The 21,586-nt window shown below is 36.4% G+C and overlaps 1 protein-coding gene across 2 annotated transcripts in view; it reads right to left on the minus strand.

Moving 5' to 3' along the window:
• LOC150108836 (putative receptor-type tyrosine-protein phosphatase mosPTP-1) overlaps nt 1–21,586 on the minus strand; it is a 902,991-nt gene that overhangs the window by 71,548 nt on the left and 809,857 nt on the right. For both annotated transcript variants that reach the window (XR_016549344.1, XM_090403658.1), the window contains exon 18: nt 7,449–7,600. Coding sequence is in view for 1 of the 2 variants with exons in the window: in XM_090403658.1 (XP_090259784.1) it covers nt 7,449–7,600 (152 nt within the window). In the remaining variant the exon portion in view is untranslated. The remainder of the gene's footprint in view (nt 1–7,448; nt 7,601–21,586) is intronic.

Genomic DNA, 21,586 nt, shown 5'->3' on the forward strand with positions numbered 1-21,586 from the left:
CATGTGATGGGTGAATTAGTATAGTAGAATGGCTGAATGGGTTCAGAAAGTGATATATGGAGGTGCTGAATATAAGAGATGAATGACCAGCGAGTAACCATAGGGTTCTATGGTTGGAACATTGCTGTTTAACTTTACACAGTTAAAGTTTAAAGGCCACACTACCAATATGACATCGGATGAAGAAGAGAACACTAACTTGTAGGAATAAGGAAATTATTCTCCCACTTTACAAGGCTTTTATAAGACTACAATTGGACTACTGTACTCAGATATAGTTGCTTGGCTTCCACAAAGATGAGGAAGAAGTCAAAATGATTCAGTGCTGCATAACCAAGATAGTACCTTGCCTGTGGAATTTTCACATGAAAGCAAATTTCAGAGTTTGAGAAATAGAGTTTGAGAAGATATATGTGTGTGTGACTCCCACACAAAAGGTTGTAAACCTAGTACTTCAGTATCTTGAAAGGGCTAGGGATTCTCCCCCCCTATTTTTATTCATTTATATCAACCCTATATATATAAAATGATAAGCCTTTTTATAAACACAGAGTCCAATATACAGCATATTGGACTCTGCATAAAGACTTGAAGAGTGATCAACTTCTTCAGGACTTTAGCGTCTTCTTTTGATAAACTTCCTGGCTGCTTGGACATCATAGGCGGTTGCTAGTAGAGCTTTTCTCCATTGGACATTCAATATGAAATCAGCCATAATTACTGCTGGGTTTGCGCGTATCTCTTGAGGAAATCGGTCTGCTGCAACCCAGAGACGAAGATCCAACAGCACTCAAAGGGAGAAAAGCCTTGGTGATGTGCAGAAGGAAGAGCCCCCTGACTATGACCGGAACCCAAAAGCCTCGATGACGAACGTAAGAAAAAGCCTTGAGCCAAGGGCCACAATCTCCTTTTATGCAAAATTGTCACCCTTTGTTCTCTATGGCTGTCTTTTTGAGATTAGCCTCTAGTGATGACATCAATTCTAACCAATCGGTTAATAACGGCTGACCTAGCAACCTTTGGTTAGTGTTTCGCCATTGCTAATCCCAACTCACAGATTTACATATAGTCAATGTACATGCACTTTTAGTGACACCTTATTTAGTACATTATACTTTAAATATTTCTAAATATCGAGAAAGAAAAATATGTAAAATTGATTGCAAAAAATTACCAAAGTAAAAATTATTCTGCAAGAGATTTTACACCCTAATGCAGAGTCAGGAAACTAGATCATCAAGGAAAGAATGAGGAAAATAGGTGTGAAAGTTCAGCTATATCATGCAAACATGATAAAGATATGAATGGCTTCGAACATGGTTATGCATCTGGCAAAAAGATGGAAATATATGCTTTGGGTTTGGACATTTTGAGTATGTCTGGGGAAGGAAAAGAGAAAATTCTACAACAAGGCCAAATAGATTGCATATATAATTATAAGAATAGGTTAGGTAGTATACATAAATGCCAGGAGCATCAGAAACAAAGGGTTGTTTGTTTGTTGCTTTACTGAATAAGAGTTAGTGAAATCTAGCTATCAGAATCAGATATGGTAACTGGAATTGAGTGTAATGGGTATACTATTTTAAGAATGACAGATGAGAGAGGAGAGGATGGAGAGTACTAATGATATCAGATGACTTAAGTCTAGTTAGGGGAGAATTGCAAGAAAACAATGACGGTAACAGTGTCCCATGTAGCAGTGAGTTTGAGGCTATCTGGTGTGAAGTGTCGGCTAACAGCATGAAATATATGGTGGGGTGTTGCTACAGACCTGGTGCTCAGTTGCAGGGGATGAAGAAATGCATCGCCAATTTAGTCTTATGTATGTACTAAATGAGTGATCATTATGGGTGACTTTAATTATCTAAACACTGATTGGGTAGAAGAGAAATCGCATGATAAGAATGAAGAAGAATTTATTGAATTGTTGTGAGACAACTTAGGAGAATACTATCTTTGGTCCTAGGCCGTCAGTTACTAAATGGGAAAAATGTCAGCAATGCATGGTAATCATCGAAAAAGTACCTGATTGTGTCCCTAATGTTCGAAGAATAAATAGGTTGGGAGTGAAATGGATGTGCAATCTTATTAAGCAAGAAATCCATAAGAAGAAAATGATATTGGAAAGAATAACATGCGAATAAGAGCGAGAGAGTTATGAAATATATATAAAGTGAAGGCAAGAAAAGTAATGAGGTAAACTGTGAGGTTACAAAAAAGTAAATTGTGCAAAAAGCTAAATCAGAGTATGAAAAGAAATTGACTATGCAAGCTAAAGGCAACACTGGACAACAAAATTTTATAAGTCATGTCCCCTAGATTAATTTAGTCATTCCTTACATATTTCGAGGTGCTGAACACAAATATGACAATGAAAATTGGCTATGGTTTAAATTAAGGGGATAAAAATCCCTTATTATTTTACAGCCAGTATGCGAAACTCTAAGATCAAAAACTACGATCTAAGAGTTTCATGCTGAAGAACTATCGGCGAATCCAAGCGTAAATGAACACCTGGTAGTACAACACCAAGGCAACTCGAAGCAAAGGTGGAGCAAGTTCCCTCACTATCCTTGATATTTTCTCATAATGTAAAACACAGCTCCTAGGAGATGTAATACTGCCTTACATTATGAGGAGAGGTCACTGACCTCTGACCAGTTTCAACCTATTTTGAGGTCTCATCAGTGAATAGGTAGACCTGGGTGATATCAAAGTTTAAGTGAAAAGAACTTACATACCTTCACTATAAGAATGCCAGAAAGGTATGCCCATATATTATAACTAAGATAAAAAGCCAAATGGCTATTTTTTATTCAGCATGAAACTCTTAGATCGAAGTTTTCGATCTTAGAGTTTCGCATACTGGCTGTAAAATAATAAGGGATTTTTATCCCCTTAATTTAATTAACTTTGCCAGAAAAAATACGGACATTTTCTTTGAGAAGATCCCATTGTATTCCCATTGTAGAAGTCCCAGTAACTCTGCTTTGCCTTGGACAGCTCCAGATTGTGAACAAGTTCGTTAAGTTCTTGTGTGAGAATGTGTGGTATAGATGACACACTGTGGCCAGCATATGGATCATCATTAGATGCCGAAGGCTCGAGAGAAACTGACATCAGCTCACCTCTGTCCTCTTCATCCTTTGAATTGATGGAAAATTCTTTTGGAGATTTGGGAATGGGAAGCCTTTCACCGTGTGGAACTGGTCAAAGAGCAGATGGTATATTCGGTTACATTACTGTCCACTTCTTTTTCCTTGTGATGCCTCCCTAAACAGGTGGTACCAAGCAGAAGTAGCGGTCATTTGCATGATTGTTTGGGTCCATCCAAACCATAGGAACAGCAAATGGCATTGACAGCTCACTACCTTTCAGCCACTTTGGAAGATTTCTAGCACATGTACTGCAACATATGTGTGGGGCTCAAACCTTGTCCTGGTCTCTGATGTTACATTTGAAATAAGGCTGATATGTCTTTTTCATCGACAGAGTGATGTCCTTTTTTCTGGCTTGCAAAAGTCACTTTTCCGCAAATGTAACAAAAGTTATTTGCACTATTAATAGAAGTATGAGGGATCACTACTGCTGGATTTACACTGCAGGGATCACTTGCATGGTACTTATGATGCAGTAGTAAATGGGAGTGTCGCCAAGGAAGTCACACAAACACTTGCTCACCCTACAAGACTTCACTTTATGCTAATGATTGCATCATCTTATGACATCGATATCATGACTCAACTGCATTGTATCAACAAATGAATGCAATAGCTCCCTGGGTTGTTGTTGTTGATGATTGACTGATGAAATATGAAGCAATATGTTGTAATCAGGAGATTGAAATACAGCATTGCCAAATGATATCTATGTACGCAATGCAGACTGAGTCTCTCCGGAACAAGAGCCAATCGACAGATTTTATTGTCATTTTTGGGTTCAGCACATCGAAATTAGCAAAGAATTGCTATTTTCATTTCAGAGGCAAATTGTGTGTTGCCCAGTGCAATCAAAGAATTTTATTTTTATGCTGCAAGCAAAAGAAATAATGCTGTAATGTTGAATAACAATGAAGTAAGCTAATGAGATTGTTCAATTAATGAGTGCTCACTTTGCTAAGATATATCAACCAGGTGTATGTAACATGGTGCATAGTGCTACTGCTACATTGGTTAAAGAGTTAGAGGTGCATAAAAATGAGGTTGAAGAGCTGTTGCATAACCTGGATAAGAATTTATCAATAGGGACAGACGAATATCAGCATGTTTGCTAAAGGTATGTATGATAATTCCATTTTACAAGGGTGGTGCAAAAACTGATGTGGTTAACGATCATGAGACCTAACAGCATCTTTGGGTGTGGCAATGAAGATTTTAGAGAAGTTAGTAAGAACTTGCATACAGATATGGGTAGACAAACAAGCTATACTCTGCAAGGAGTAGCATGGATTTACTATTCCTTGCTCACATTTTATAACAATGTTACAAACGATTTGGAGAAAGAGAACAGACTACACAAAAGGCTGTTGCATAAACTGGAAAATATGAGATTGGAATATAAACTCTTGACTTGAATCAATGGATGGTTGACAGACAGATATCAAAAAGTGGTATGTGGTGTGTGATTGGTGTGACTAGCACTTTAAATCTGCCAGGTGGTGTGCCTCAGGGTTCAGTCCTTAGGCGATTGTTGTTCAATCTGTACATTAATGACATTAGGAAGGGGTCTAACAGATGTGTAATTGTTTGCCGATGATGTTAAGATAGGCAGGGAAATCAGGGTTGCTAATGATATTCAGCGCTTACAATGGTTTGAATAAGCTGGAAATTTGAGCAAATGAAAATGGCTCTCAGTTTAGTGTTAGTAAGTATAAAGCTATGCACTTTGTCGTGATGAGATTTCCAGCGGCATATTATATTAACAGGGATATGCTACAAGAAACTGATGAGGCTAGGAATCTTGGAGTAATGGGAGACAGGAATCTGAACTTCAAAGGTCACATAGCAAAAGATGCAAATACAACTCAGAGAATAATTGCAATGTTCAAGCAAACCTTGACATGTAAGGATAAGGAAGTCATACAACTGGATTATTGTATGCAGATTTGGTCTCCCAGGTTTAAAGTGGATAAAGAAGCTGTGGAAAGGGTGCAAAGAGTTACAAAGACTATATCCACACTATGGGATTTAAATTATAAGGACAGATTGCGAGTATGCAGATTACAGACAGGTTAACAGAAGAAAGAAGTGTGATATGATAGAGGTCTAAAAACTTCTGAATGGGTGTTATAGGATATTGTATGATGAAATTTTTCATTATATGGAAAGTGGGGAGAGAAGATAGGGCATGGAAGTTAAGTTTTTTTGCAGCCAAGAAAGGATTAAGAGCTAGATTTTTCTGAAATGTAGCAGTGAGAGAATGAAATAATGTGCCTTTAGGAGTAGTGAGTGAGTCTAGTGTGAATGAATTCAAGGGAAGGTATGACAGCTGGTTTGGATGATTTATAGCCTCTCTCGGAGTCCTTGGCTCCACAGTTCAGGGTTTCCCAAATTGTGTTGTGCGGAACACCAGTGTTCCACGGAAAGTGAATAAGTGTTCTGTGATGTCAGTGACCAAGCCATGTATTTTTAAATGTGGAAGTAGTTTGGGAAAGGGAATACTGCTGTTTATGATTGGTCATAAAAAGCCTGCAAAGCCGATTACATTGTTGTAATCGGCTTGCAGCATATCCTCTGTTCTCAAAACTGAACGAAATAACATCTGTGTTGCAAATGTCAGTGACCAATCAGCAAGGAAGTATAAACTATAGTCTGTATCTGGTTCTTAAATCTAGTAATATTGAATACTTTCTTTGCAAGTTCGTATTCTAGGGTGAAAGTGCTTGTTTTGAAACCGTAGTGCCATGATTTTTTAAAAGTAATAGGCCTACAGATTTAAATTTTAATATGAATAAGAGACAAGGATCTTTGTTTAATTTTGGTATTAAAAAATCCCTTATTGAAGGTGTTTGTGACGCAACATTCATCTACCTCCAGCCTACAAAGCGATCTCCGGAATGTACAAAAGGAGGGGGAAACTACCAGCACACAGGAGAAAAAGGCTGCATTCACTCATAAGTACTTATAATAACATAAATTTTTGGTGATCAGAATGGGATATGTCAATGAAATCAGCACAAATCAATTTAATGATGTTGGCCTGAGGAAACTACAATACGCTACAAGATTTCATTAGTCCAGTGATTGATAACTGATTTAAATGTAATTTTATATTTGTCAACATGTCACACCATATAAATAAGTGTACTAATACTCTTTATGATTATGTCATAATTAATTATTAATACATTACAAAATAATCAAGTTGTTCCGTGAAAATTTCAGGATTTGTGAAGTGTTCCGTCGTAGGAAAAATCTGGGAAATGATGTCTTAGATAATGATAACAATTAATGAAGGGTCACTTCCCAGACCAGTTTTGACCTTTATTGAGGTCTCCTCAGTGTGAACCAAACCCGTGACGATATCAAGGATACTTGGAAATACTTTCAAAAACATGTAAACTCTTTCTTCCTCTTTGCACCAGATTTGGAGGGGAGGAGAAAGTACTTTTGTCATATGGAAGCTGGTATCTGATGCTAGAAGGTTTTTTTAAGATGAAATGCAAGGAGAAAGAGAGAGCCAAAGCCTACAATGCATGACCAAAGTAGTACATATATCAAGATCTGTCAGTTTTCTTCAATAACTGTAAGAGGTAATTAGTTATCTGCAGGAAATGGAGAAGGACAATGAGCCAACTTTACTACTCTTACATTTCAAATACATTTTGAATGTATTGTAATAAACTAAATACTGAATAATTTTCTATACACAACAAATGAAACATTCAATTTAAGTTTGGACTAGATATCTCATGGTTTATTTTTATTTATTTATTTATCTATCACAAAGAGACTCCTCTGTACATTAAAACTGAGCTATATGAAAAAAGAGGATTCTTGCAGTTAGTCGAGTCTTAGGCATTGGATAATCCCCCATCCCTACCGGCCTGGTTGGCTGAGTTTTTAGTATATCCACTCTTTAGCCAAGAGGCTGCAGGTGTGAATCCCAACTAGGGCATGGATGTTTGCGATTGTCCTCTTCACCGCTTATTATATGTACTTCTGTAGCCTGTGTCTTGGTGCAATATGACTTTTGATGACTTTGCAGCATAAAAATCAAATCAAGATTCAACCCCCTCCCTCTCCAAAAAAAACTTGGTTCTGCAATGAAAAGCTATAGTCATAACATAGGATATATAACTGTCAGCTGGTTAGCAAGTCGCAATCTGGAACTTGCTAACCTACACTACAGTTCACAGACTGTACTATAGTATTCTGAGGATCCACACATAACTGTTATTTCACACAAACTAATCACATGAAAACTTTTAATACTATATTTCTCACCTGCAATGGACAATAATTGGTCCTCCATTTGCTAAATTTGCTGATGATGATTTACGGACAAAACTAAGAACAGGTAATGGATGTTCTGGAACTCCATGATCAGGCCAATTTGTATAATGATACTGATAAACTGTTCTTTCAGCTGATGCCTTCTGTAAATAATAACTTAATTACTCAGTGAAGTAATAAGAATATTACCTTAGTTATATTTAATTACAATGGTCAGGCAATATTAAAAGAGGAAATTTTTTTTTTCAAATAAAAAACACATCCAACTGACTTCCTGTACATTATTTTACATGAGCAAATAAGAAAAGGGCAAAGAAAGATGAAATCTTTTAAATTAAAAAAAGATTAAAGTGTTTTGTGAAGAAAACTGCTTTTGTGGCAGATTTCTTCACAAAACTGACACAAAAGCACTGGAATATCATGTCTGGAATGTGACTGGAATATCATGTCTTATTTACAGTTTTAATGTCAAAAAACACTTAGCTGTTAATTAAAATTAATACGAGGGTTGTTTGATAAGTCTATGTAAAGTCAAAAAGATGGTGCCATCGAGGTTATTTTTAGTTGCTGGCAACTGTTGGAGGATCACACACTAAGTTTCAATCAGATAGATCTATTACTCTGTGTTTGGAGTTCATTTGATCGATCAAGTATCATGATTTGTGAAAAATGGATGAGAAAGAATTTCGTGTAGTGATTAAACATTACTTTCTTGAAAGGCAAAATGGCTCAGGAAACCAAAGCTAAGCTTGATAAACATTATGTTGAGTCTGCACCTTCAATTAGAATGGTTTATAAGTGGTTTAGTAACTTTCGAAGTGGCCATATGAGCACAAGTAACACCGAATGTTCTGGAACGCCCTGTTGAGGTCACTACTCCAGAAATTATTGAAAAAATCCATGATATGGTGATGGATGATAGAAGAGTGAAGGTGCGTGAAATTGCTAGGGCTGTGGGCATCTCAAATAACAACGTACATAATATTTTACAAGAACATTTACATGTGAGAAAACTATCCACAAGATGAGTGCACGTTTGCTCACACTGGATCAAAAGAGTCAACGTGTGAACTGTTGCAAGGACAGCTTGAAGCTGTTTCAATGGAATCCAGAGAAATTGTTGCATCGTTTCTAACAGTGGACGAAACATGGATTCATCACTACCAGCCTGAGACCAAAGAACAGTCAAACAATGGGTTGCAAGTGGGGAATCTGCACCAAAGAAAGTGAAAACCGTTCCTTCAGCAGGTAAGGTTGTGGCCACCGTCTTCTGGGATGATGCTCGTGGCATAATCTTCATAGGCTTCTTGGAAAAGGGCAAAACAATTACCGGAGTGTATTGAGTCTTTGCTGGATCATTTAAAAGGAAAAACGACCACACTTGGCGAAAAAGAAGATTCTTTTTCACCACAACATTGCACCCACTCACTCTTCTGCAAGTGTGATTGCAAAATTGTTAGATTTATGCTACGAAGTCCTTTCGCACCCCCACCCCCCCATCAGACAGTGTTCAGTGTGAACACTGTCTGATTTTCACACTGAAAATTGTGCTTAAACAGCTAAAATATTTTACTTGTTCTACAGATTTCTAATACACATCTAGTTAATGTTTTCAACGTTCCTGCCTATTTTCATACTCTCTGAGTTTTCAAAATAGCAAATCTCTGATTTTCATACTAAATTTGTTACAGCAGTTATTTAATTTAGTTAAAGAGTTTGCAGATTTGTACTGGATTTTTATAAAGTAAATAGCTGAGGGAAATAACTTCAATTTTGATATCAAGTTTAATGTCCACAGAGATAATGAATAACAGTAGAGCTAGCATATACCTGATACAATCTCCCATTTATAGCATGTAATTGCAGAATTTTGAAAAGCTTTATGCTTGTGACTTTATCATTTGCCTTTTCCAGATCTACAAAACTTACTCAAACCATGTTAATATGTTGCAAGTCCCACTGATAAAGATTTGTTGTAAACCTGGTTATACTATAAATTAAAGATGCCAAGAAATTATATTCTTGGTTTAATCCTTTATCCAAGTGTAAGCAACAAAGTCTGCATGTGAAGTAACTTCATGACTGGGCAACTCATATATAGAGGCTAATCACTTCACATCACTTGCCTTAGTATCCCATAATGCAAAGCACATATCCTTATGGACATGTATAATGATATGCATTATGGGAAGGGTAGTGACTGTGGTAGTTGCCCAGTCATGAAGTTATTTCATGTGCAAACTTTGCTTACACTTGGATAAAGGATTAAACCAAGAATATAACTTCTTGGCACCTTTAATTTATAACCAAGTGGAAAAACTTTCAAGATCTATCTCTAATCCAGAGTATTTTAGTAATAAGGTGTGACATCTCTTTTGGTTACTTGTACATGGAAATATGATTCTGCATTACTTCAACTTTGGTATCACTTATGGATCTGGCTTGCACTGATGAGACTTCAATAAAGGTTGAAACTGGTCTGGGTAGTGACCTTGCCATAATGCATAGCATTATATTTGTCCATAAGGATTATGGGATATTAATGCAAATGATGTGTAGTCATTAGCCTGTATATATGAGTTCCCGAGTCGTTAGGTTACTTCATGCATAAACTTTGCTTACACTTGGATAAAGGATTAAACCAAGAATATAATTTCTTGGCATCTTTGATTTATGTTGTAAACTATAGTATTGTTAGATCTTGAATGATGGTTCTATCAAGAATAGAACTGCTCCATTCAAGATTTAACAAGAACAACCATATCAAGCAAAAGCACACTCGTATTCTTGGCAAAACAGACATAATATGTAAAAATGCAGATGTTAACTTTGCTTAAGAAGGGAATTAAAATATAAAGGAAGAAATTGAATCCTAAATTAAAATGAAATTGAAGAAGGAAATAAATATTAGATTGTATTATGTTTAAAGTGTTGTTTAAAATAGATGGAAATCTTAAACTTTCAAAAGAACCAATATTAAACTATGCCATGTATAAAATAGCGTATTGTCGTGCGAACGAAAGTACAAAGGTTGCTGTGTGACCACCAAAGATGACGTAACGAATGATGAGTAGGCATTCGTGGAAGGCGCTTAAATTTTGCATTCCCCGAAGAGAGCGATCCTCATTCAGCGAGGAGGTGACAGCCAATTGGAAAGCATCATAGACAAGCTTGGAGTATGGAAGAGAGCGCTATAGAAGAGTTTAAAAACGAACTCACGGGACTGGAGGCTCTCTTAGTTCCCTCTACATTCTGGTTTTGGTTCCTGTGGTGTTCCCCAGTCGTGTGTGGCCCCCCCCCCCCACGTGGGTTACAGGCTCGTAGTTCTGAAGCGGGTCAGCGCACGGCTGATATCTGATAGCTTCTCTATTCGGAACTCTGACAAAATTTATTTATTTTAGCTGTGCCAGCCAGAGTCCTAGTACAGAAATTTCTGTTTCGGCCATCGGTCTGGTTCTAACCGATGAGAAGGCAGCAAAGGATTCTCTTTGAAGATAAATTGTGTTGAAAGCAGCGTCGCGAAAAGTTCTTAAGCCCAGAGGAAACAAAGGAAAAAAATCGGGATGAGTATGTGACTCCATGTGGTGGCAGATCACCGTACAGAGGGACAATCCATAACAAAGAACAGATGGAAGGATCGAGAAATCATCTAACAAGGTGGTAACGTACAAAATCTTCATTTTTTGTATTATCTATTAGTGATGAGTGTAAAAAAATGGACAGAGATTAGAAAAGAAGATAGTGAAAATTTAGAGACAGTTTCATGTGTTAAGTTGATTGAATTGGACTGGTAGTCTACGTTCTTAGATTGTCTAAACCCTAGTTAAAAGCAGTAATTTAGTTTGATATCGGGAACCATGTTTGTGATTTAGATGAATCATGAGAGTGTATAAATAACTTGCCTGTTTGATTACCACTGCCTTGCTTTACCTGTTTTTTAGTATTGATCTTGATTAGCTTTGAATATACGTGTTAGTCATATTGATCTAGTAGTCTGAAAGCACGAGAGCATGCAACACTTAGTTGAATGCGAATTGATCTTTGTTAGCAAGTTTTATTTTGAATTTGAACTAGTGTTTTATGATGAATGTGTACTTATTTAACCTAGAGATGTAAGATTAGAGTATTTTGATAATTAGAATGTTCCTTATTGTTTAGCTAGTAAATTAGAATTTTGATATGACATATCTTTGATGTGTGGAAGCTTAATGTATTATGTAATCTTGATAATTAATAAACATGTTTTTCCTATGTAAGTCTGAGTCTGTCTGAACATGAGATCGAAATTACTACTCGCTAAAGTTCGAACCTGTGAATAAGGGGAAATTAAAGAAAGTTTAGAAAACTGCAATGTTGAAGTTTCTATAGTCACTTAATACCTTAATAAGATTAGGTAATACTTAAACTCTGGGAAGGTTTCTTTGTACAAGAACTCTTCTGTACTAGGACTCTGGCTGGCGCAGCTAAAATAAATAAATTTTGTCAGAGTTCCGAATAGAGAAGTGGCCCCAGAGAGAGATAGGTTAGAGATTTCAGGCTTAGTTGGTATGACAAGGATTTAAGATAGAAAATTAACAAGAAAGTGATGCCACACAAAGAAGAAGAAGGAGATATAACAATGGCGTTATGGATTGTCCCCTTTTGCGGTGATCTGCCGCCACGTGGAGTCACATGCTTGTCCCGATTTTTTTCTTGAAACTGGTTCTGGGTAGTGACCTTGCCATAATGCATAGCATTATATATGTCCATAAGAATTATGGGATATTAAGGCAAGTGATGTGAAGTCATTAGCCTGTATATATGAGTTCCTGAGTCGTTAAGTTACTTCATGCATAAACTTTGCTTACACTTGGATAAAGGATTAAACCAAGAATATAATTTCTTGGCATCTTTGATTTATGTTGTAAACTATAGTATATTAATAAAGTGGGTGGATTAGGAATTTTATTTATTTTTACACAATCCAGAAACCCACTTTAAAAACCAAACACGGAACTCCTTCACGACACTTCACAGGGTAGCAGTCTTATACTGGACAATCCATCAACATTCAAGCCTGGTGGGATTTAAACCTCAAATCCCAATAGTTGGAGAGGGAATACATTAATCTCTCTGCTTATCAGGCTGGCACTTCTCAACTATCTCTTAAAGTAAAAAAACATGTTCTCAACAATTTGGCCTGAATTTAGAATGTCCATGGAAAGAATTCTCTTTCACAATTTTTCTTAACTTCTTCTCAAGTATACTAGCAAAATCTTTTCCAAAACATACAACAGGAAATTCCTCTATAATTATTTACTGTGCTCTGCAACATCATTAACAAAGAGAATGTGAAATTTTTTTAAATTGAAAATTAAAGAAGTTTAAGAAGAATAAGTTTAGTTAAAGTAATTTTTTCTACAAGATGTTTAATCATAAAACAGCAGTAACCACTACTGAAAATTTTCTGGCTGTATCATGTTTTTGGGAAACTTATCGATATAATAACCAGCTAAATTTTTGTAAACTCTGAAAGGCAAGTCACCAGCATGTTCATAGCATGCAGGAAAAGCATATGTCATTGTAAACTTACTAAAAGGTTGTTACTGATGTAGATATGAGATAACTGTGGTCTTTCCTCCGATTCTAAATGAATCAGAGGAAAGACCACAGAAAATTCATTTAGAATCCATCCCTTGCAGGAACATTCTCATGATGTTAAGCAGTACCACTTTCATGCTAAATCAATAAATGTTAAATTGCTAAATGTATTGCAATTTAATTTGTACAAAATCTATAACACATTTTTTGTGTAATATAATTAATTAGTATGCTGACAATAAATTTATGTCTACATTTACCTACATACAGGTAAAAAATGTAGTTCATTCTTAGCTTTTGGAAACTGTATATAAAAGTATAATCAGACAAGTTTCAACTTATTCATCTGAAACAAGAGCTGAAACAGTTAAGATCAACCAGATAGCCTACTACAGATATGAGAACTCTCAGGAAAATTGTGGAAAAATCAAAATTTGACAATATTAGAAATGAAAAAAGTGTGAAAGAGAGAAGAAAATACAAAAAGGGTGCTTTACAACCAGTAATTGAATGCGCAGCAAAGAGGAAAAAGAAATTGCAAAAGTATGCAAAATGCAAAAGCTCAGAATTAGATGTAAGCACTAGAACAGAGCTTTCCAAACTGTGTGTCGCGACACATTAGTGTGTCGGCTGTAGTATGAAGGTGTGTCGCGCGAACATAAAGCATTAAACAGAATAATCGCTGAAAATTTCCTCAGCGGAATCCATTTCTCAATGTACCTGTACGACTTTTAGTTAGCGCCGTTAAAGAAGATATTTGGTCAACTGCTCGGAACCTCCTCCCTGAGTCTATACCAATTTGCATGCAACCATCATCATCAGTTTCGTTTTCATTGGTTTCTATAGTTCATTCAAGTATGAGCAACAGTAAATGTAAACAGAAGCTAAATTGTGCAGAGCTGCACTAAGGAGTTCCAAAAATACTTTACTTTAAATAGAATGTAATTGCAAGATATTTTACGCTCTAGAATTTAAATTTCACTTTCAAAATTATATTATTATTACGGGCAACTCCAGGGAGTCATTAGACTCATCGAAGGAGGCCTCAAATCATATTCATCACAACTATTCGACATTCATACAGTATCTATCATACGTCGCCTTAAACTCATTCACTGTCACAGCATCCACCACAGACTCTGGCAGCCCATTCCACTCATTCACCACTCTAAAAGTAAAGAACTCAGCTCTAACACCTTTACTAACCACACTTTTGCCCAGTTTCCATGGATGTCCCCTAGTCCTCCCACAACCAGCCCTGTTCTCAAAAATATCTTCCGAATTAATTTTATAGAAATCCTTCAGTAATTTGAATGTCTCAATCATATCTCCCCTCCTCTGCCTATCAACCAATTTTTGCAACCCACAAATCCTCAACCTGTCCTCATAAGATTCATTCCACAGACCTGCTATCATCTTGGTCACTCGCCTCTGGATCCTCTCAACCTCCTCCCCATCAAGAAGAAACCTAGGTGACCAAATTTGGGCACAGTAGTCGAGATGGAGTCTTATCAAGGCTCGATACAGAGGAACAATAACCTGCTTGTCAACGTATTCTTCAGCAACCAAGTGATTTGATGAGCTGATTTGGCCACTTTTGCAACGTGCCCCCTAAACTTAAACTCCTTATCCGCCAACACTCCTAAATCTCGTGCCTCATCAATTTCCTGGAGTACAGTTCCACCAATGTAGTAAACTGCTGCTAATCTATTCAGCCCAAAATGTATAACCTTACATTTTGCCACATTAAATTGACATCCATTATCCTTAGCCCAGACCTCCAATCTATCCAAATCATCTTGCAAAATTTTGACATCATCTGCATTCACTATTGCCCTAGCCAACTTTGCATCATCTGCAAACAAATGAACTGTTCCTCTCAGATCCTTTCCTATATCATTAATGAACAAATTAAACAGCAGTGGTCCAAGAACAGATCCTTGTGGCACACCATTAGTCACAGGATGTCTTGTGGACTCTACTCCTGAATAAACCACTCTCTGATATCTCTCCGTCAACCACCCTCCTATCCATCTCACCAACCCTATATCCATCCCCATATGCTGCAATTTACTGATTAGAATTCCATGTGGTATCCTGTCAAAGGCCTTAGCAAGGTCCAGTAGAATCACTGTAAACCCATTACCCTTATCCAGTTCAGCCGTCACTGTGTTATAATACGTGAGCAAGTTACTGAGGCATGACCTACCCTTCACAAAACCATGATGTCCCCAATATAGTATCCCATTTTCATCTATCCAATCTTGTATTTTCCTCTTGACTATTTTCTCCAAGACCTTGATAATGATTCCTGTTATGCTGATTGGTCAGTAATTTTCAACAGCAGCCTTGGAACCACCTTTATGCAGCGGAACTATTTTCCCCCTCTTTTCACCCCCTTGGGACTGACCCAGACCCGAGGCTCAAATTAAACAAAATGGTCAAGGGCACTGACAATTCTTTAGCCGCTTCACGTACGACATGAGCTGGTATACTATCCAATCCCACAGATGTAATGACATTGAGGTTCTGTAATAGACTAGTTACCTCTACTTCATTCATCACAATTCCAGTATAAGCTGTTGGTTCTTCCATTCCTGCAATGTCACCACCTGGTTGATATACTCTTGCAAAGTGCTCGCTCAGTAATTCCACTATATCGACTGATTCGGTTACCTTCCTATCCTCAGCATTCTTTAAAATTATTCTGCCATGAACATTTTTCCTTTTACTTGCAACATACTGAAAAAACTGTTTGGGATTCTCTTTAGCCTGCATGGCCAATTTTCTTTCGTAATCCGTTTTTGCTTTTCTTACCACCCTTGTTACCATCCTGGCCTGAGCTTTATACTGTTCCTGCGCCTGCTGGTCACCTTTCTCCTTAAATTCCCTCCACAATTGTTTCTTTTTTTGCAGCTCAAGCTTAATAATGTTATTCATCCATTTAACCCCTACTTGATTTATTATTCGGACTCTTGGTATACAGTCAACCATTGCCTCCTGCAAACACTTCTTAACCATCTCCCATGCACTATCAACATCCAGCCCTTGCAGTTTTACATGCCATGGCAATGAACCAAGCACACTCCTAAGCTTGTCATACTTACCAGCTTGGTAATTCTACATGTACCCTGTCTTAATTGTAAATTCCACTCCTTTAGCCACCTCCCAAGTCATGACCTTATGGTCACTCTCACCAATTGGTGGCAACATGGTCATGTTCGTTACAGCCACATTCTCAGTTGCAATTACTAGGTCAAGCACTCTCTACCCCCTGCTATTTTCCACTACATGCTGTCGCAGATAGTTGTCCCTTAACCGCATAAAATCCAATTCCTTCCTCCCATGTGCCCTCTCCTCTTTCCAGTCAATGTTACCATAATTGAAATCACCCATAATAATTACCCTCCTTCCACTCATTTCTTCTATTTGCCTATGCATACTATCCCCACCATCTATTCCATTACCTGGTCTATAGCAGCACCCAATTGTATATTTTGTTCTGCTAGATTCTATCTCACACCAAACAGCCTCAAATGTGCTCTTTTCTCTATCCTGCAGTTCAACTTCTATACTCCTTGGCTGCAACTCATCAGCTATCATCAATAACACTCCTCCCCCCCTTTTTATTCTCCCTGTCACTCCTGAACATGCTATACCCATCACATTCAGTCCCACTAGCTTTATCATCTTCTGTCAGCCATGTTTCACTAATACCAACAACCTGTGGCCTGGAAGTGCCAACCAAGGCCAAAAACTCTTCCTTCTTGTTCCTAATACTCCTGGCATTAGTGTACATGAATTGCAGAAGCCCATTAGTCCCATCCCTACTTTGATGCCTTATACTAACTATCCCATTCTGATTTGTTGTTCTTTGTACTCGCTTGGGCATATTATACTCATTCATAGACTCAACTGCCTCCCTAAAGTCAGCATATCTACACTCCCCCCCCCCCTAATAAATCTAGTTTCCCTGAGTCTGTACATCCACCACATCATTCATTAACACTATTTCAAGTCTCCCTACACCAACTCCATTCAAATGTAACCCATCCATCTTATATAAATCCTTTTGCCCATCGAACTCACTCCACACATCCACAAATTCCACACCACTCTCCATGCATAACCCACGCATAAAGTCATTGGCAATAATGGCCCTCCTTCTAAACACTTCACTGTCATACCGCGGTAAAATACTCACCATCCTAACTCTCTCACTCTTCTCTTTTGCTACATCAAGTAATTCCCTCACATCCTCTATCATTTCCATTTTGTCTTCTTTCAAATCATTTGTTCCTGCCACGATTATCATTCTCTTTCACCCTCTGTTTTTGCAGTCTAATAGATTCGCTGATGTCCTTTATGTTCACACCCAGCTGGTACAATTTTGTCAAACTCTCAACTATCACACCTCTTAATAGCGAATCCCCATACGGCACTCGCTCCTTCATTTTATTGACGTTTACGAACATTCTATTATTTTTCGTAACAGACTTTCACCGTTTATTAGTCGGTATGTTCAGCACACATTTTTCCATACGCTCCAGTTGCCTTTTTGCTCTGTATATCGCTCCACTCAAACATGCGATTTCACTACTTGCATTTATCTCACTATTTTCATTATCAATCAAATCATCCATTCGTTCTGTATTTCTACCTTCATTTACTTTCAATGACGCTCTCACACCTATCTGGCACTACTTCGCAATTCTCTATCACATCGCCATTTTCTACATTCTGACTATCATTAACGATATCACTCTCGCCACCCGAAACACGCTTGAGATCCTCATTCTCCTTACACTTTCTGCACATATTAACTCCACTATCACCATCTAACCAGACTCCCACCGCTCTTCACAAAGCATAAATCTCACAGACAGCACATTGCATAAACTAGTTTACATCTAAGCTCTTAAACAAACATGGCGACCCGACTGCCATTTTTTTTTTTTTTTTTTTTTTTTTTAATCAGTGCCATATGTATGCTATCTTATCTGAAAAATTAAAATAACATAGAAAACACACAAAAATCGCACAGACACACCAAGAAACAGAAAGCAAACAATACTACGTAAAATTCTAGTAAAATTGCCAACGATAACACAAAAAACTACTAATCTTTTCAGGAGCTCTCGACAAGCCGACGATCATATCAGTGCGACACCTAGCGAAAAAGATAAGCCCATTAGTTCCATCCCTACTTTGATGCCTTATACTAACTATCCCATTCTGATTTGTTGTCCTTCGTACTCACATATATATACATATATACATAACATATCATATATACAAACTATCTTTTAATTATTTTTAACCTTTAAGAATATTTCATAAATATATTTCGATAAATAATGGAGAATAAATGCAGCCGAATTCATCCCTGTGGTTTTATCACGTAGTAGTTGCTCGGTTTTATTATTGTTCGACCAATAAAAATAAAGTGCCCCACTTATTCATACAATGATTATTATTAATGTTTATTCTAACTGCAACGTGAAACGAAGAGCTGGTGCTTTTATTTTATGTTTAGTTACTGTTAAAGCTTTACAATAAATTCATACCGTTTTATTTATCAAATTGGTGTTGAGTTGCCCATAAAATGGATAAGTTTCTAATTAATAAAATAAAAGAAAAGCTGAAGGTGACGTTTGTAATGAACAAAATGTATCGACTATACAGGAAACTACGCAAGAATCAACTGCTGAACGGTCTGCATTAATACAGAAGAAGTATAAAGGAAAATTTCCATGCCTCGTTTATACAATAAAGATTATATGAAATTGGGGTTCACATTTTCTGGTAATGAAACCATCCTTATCCCCAGTGTTTAGTTTGTAGGGTGATACTTGCAAATGAAAGTATGGTACCAAACAAATTAAAGTGCCATTTTACCTTAAAACACAGTCATTTGTCAGAAAAGCCAGTAGAATACTTTATTGAACTTTCAAAATCTATAAAGAAGCAGTCTACATCGTTCACCAAGAGAATGAAGACATCAGAGAAAGCTCAAAGGGCAAGTTACTTGGTTGCTCAAATAATTGCCAAAAACAAGGAGCCACACACTATTGCTGAAACCACTATAAAGGAATCTTGCTGTCCTATTGTTCGAACAATGTGTGGACCCGAATTTGAGATAGAAGTTAATAAAATCCTTTTGGCAGATTACACGATTGGAAGACGTATTCAAGACACGTCTGCTGACATTAAGCTGCAAATAAAAGATATTTTTCAAGATGATAATATAATTTTTACATTGAAGTTAGATGAATCAAGAGATGTCAGTGGGTTAACACAATTACTCGTTTTTATACGTTTCATTCATACTAACAGAATTATTGAGCAATTCTTGTGTTGTCTAGAGCTTCCAATGAATACTAGAGGCAAAGATATATTTAAAACAGTAGATTGCTTCATGAAGGAAAATAATTTGCTATGGTTAAATTGCGTAGGAATATGCACAGATGGCACTCCTTCAATGGTTGGTTCAACAAAAGGTTTCACAGCTTTAGCAAAGAAAGAGAATGAAAATATTATAATTGCTCATTGCTTTTTACATCGTAAAGCACTAGTCGCGCAAACCACTGGTAATGAATTAAAAAAAGTTATGGACAAAGTTGTTCAAATGGTCAATTACATTAAAAGTAGCCTTCTTAAATCAAGATTATTTGTTAAAATTTGTGAAGATATGGGGGTAAAATTTAAAAAACTTATACTACACTCAGAAGTTCGTTGGCTGTAAAGAGGTCGAGTGCTTTGTCGTGTATATGAATTAAGGGAAATGATGCTTAAACTTTTTGAGGAAAATCAACAAAATGAATTCTGCAATCTAATTCAAAACAAATTATGGTGCACAAAATTGGGACATATTTGAACACTTAAATAAAATAAACATCAGTATGCAAGGAAAAGGAGAAAATAAACAGCGGCTGATAAAATTTATGCTATGAGAGACAAGATAGAAATTTGGAAAAGGAAAGTGAAAGAAGGACATTTTGAAATGTTTTCCAAAACTGCAGACTGTGAACTAAAATGTGATATCAGCTCGCTAATTGTTGACCATTTAACAATGCTTGGAGAGAAAATTCATCACTACTTCCCAAATATTGAAATACAAGACTATGATTCGATCAGAAATCCATTTTTTTTCAACTGCAACGATTAACTTGTCACTTATTGAAGAAGAAGAATTAGCTGAAATAAAAAATGATCGAAGTCTGTTAATGATGTATGAAGAGGGTGATTTACACAACTTTTGGATTCGTGTTTCAAAAATGCATCCAAACATGGATGCATTTTAAAAATTAAAATAAAGAGTTAAAAATTATTTTGCAGTTTTTCACTACATACATGTGTGAAGTATTCTTTTCAACGATGGCAAACTTGAAGACATTGAAACGTGGAAGCTTAAGAATGCTTGATGATGAAATGCAAGTGTCTTTATCTACTATTCCACCAAATATTGAAAAGCTGTGTTCATCCCATAAAGCTCATATATCTCATTAAAATTCTATTATTATATATTTCTTTCTTTTCTTTCTATTTCTTATAACAATGACATTAATCTTGGAAATAAATATAAATATATTATATATTTTTATTTTGTATATTTTATTATATATAAAAATACAGTATGATCGAAAAAACTCAACAAGTGAGCTATGAAATCTGTTTTCCCTATGTTAAATACATTGAAAAATTAAGAAGAGAGAATCATTTCAGCTCACTTGATGTGTTTTTTATTCGATCATATTGTATTATATATTTTTAATAAAAATGAAAGGTTTTCATTAGATAAGTTGTGTCATGAAACAAGTTTAACCTCTGGTTTGCTAATAGACTGTGTCGTGCCCTCAAGACTAACTATATCACGCAACCTTTAAAGGAGCTCCATATTTGATCTTATCAAATATCAAAAGGAGTTGCTTGTTATAGTAATGATGGGATCAGTTTTAAAAGGAGTAAGTGACTTACTATAAATAGTGAATTTTTATTAACCTGGTATCGGATGAACAGGAAGAGATTTTTAAATAAACCTTCTAAAAGTTATACAAAATAATTGTAAAAGCATATACTTAAACTACATATGATCTGGCCACATGACCCATGAGAGGCACATCAGACTGAATTACTGTGCCGCGAAATTATGTTTGTCTAAAAAGTGTGTCACCAACATGCAAAGTTTGGAAAGCACTGCACTAGAATATGGCAAAAATGGTGGAAGGACAGATTACAATACATGGCATTGCAAGAAGTCTATGACCACAGGCAGAAGATGAAGAAATTATCTCAGCAAGCCCAAGAAAATCTCACCATCTTTTTATTATTTTATTTTATATGGTGAAAAAAAAAAGTACAAATTTTTAAGGAAGGGCAATGTTAATAAGATATGAGGATGAAAAAACCAGAAGAAACAGGTGAATTACTGAGTGATAACTCTGCTAGAGCATATTATCCAGATGAAGATAAAGCAGACAGATGTGAAAATAAAGGTAAATAAATTAAAAAAAACAAGAAATTTCTTTTTGTGCGACTTTTTCGAAAGC

The sequence above is a fragment of the Typopeltis vanoorti genome, chromosome 2 (assembly GCF_054136105.1).
Source record: "Typopeltis vanoorti isolate ZY-2024b chromosome 2, IOZ_Tvanoo_1.0, whole genome shotgun sequence".
NCBI classification, from domain to species: Eukaryota; Metazoa; Arthropoda; class Arachnida; order Uropygi; family Thelyphonidae; genus Typopeltis; species Typopeltis vanoorti.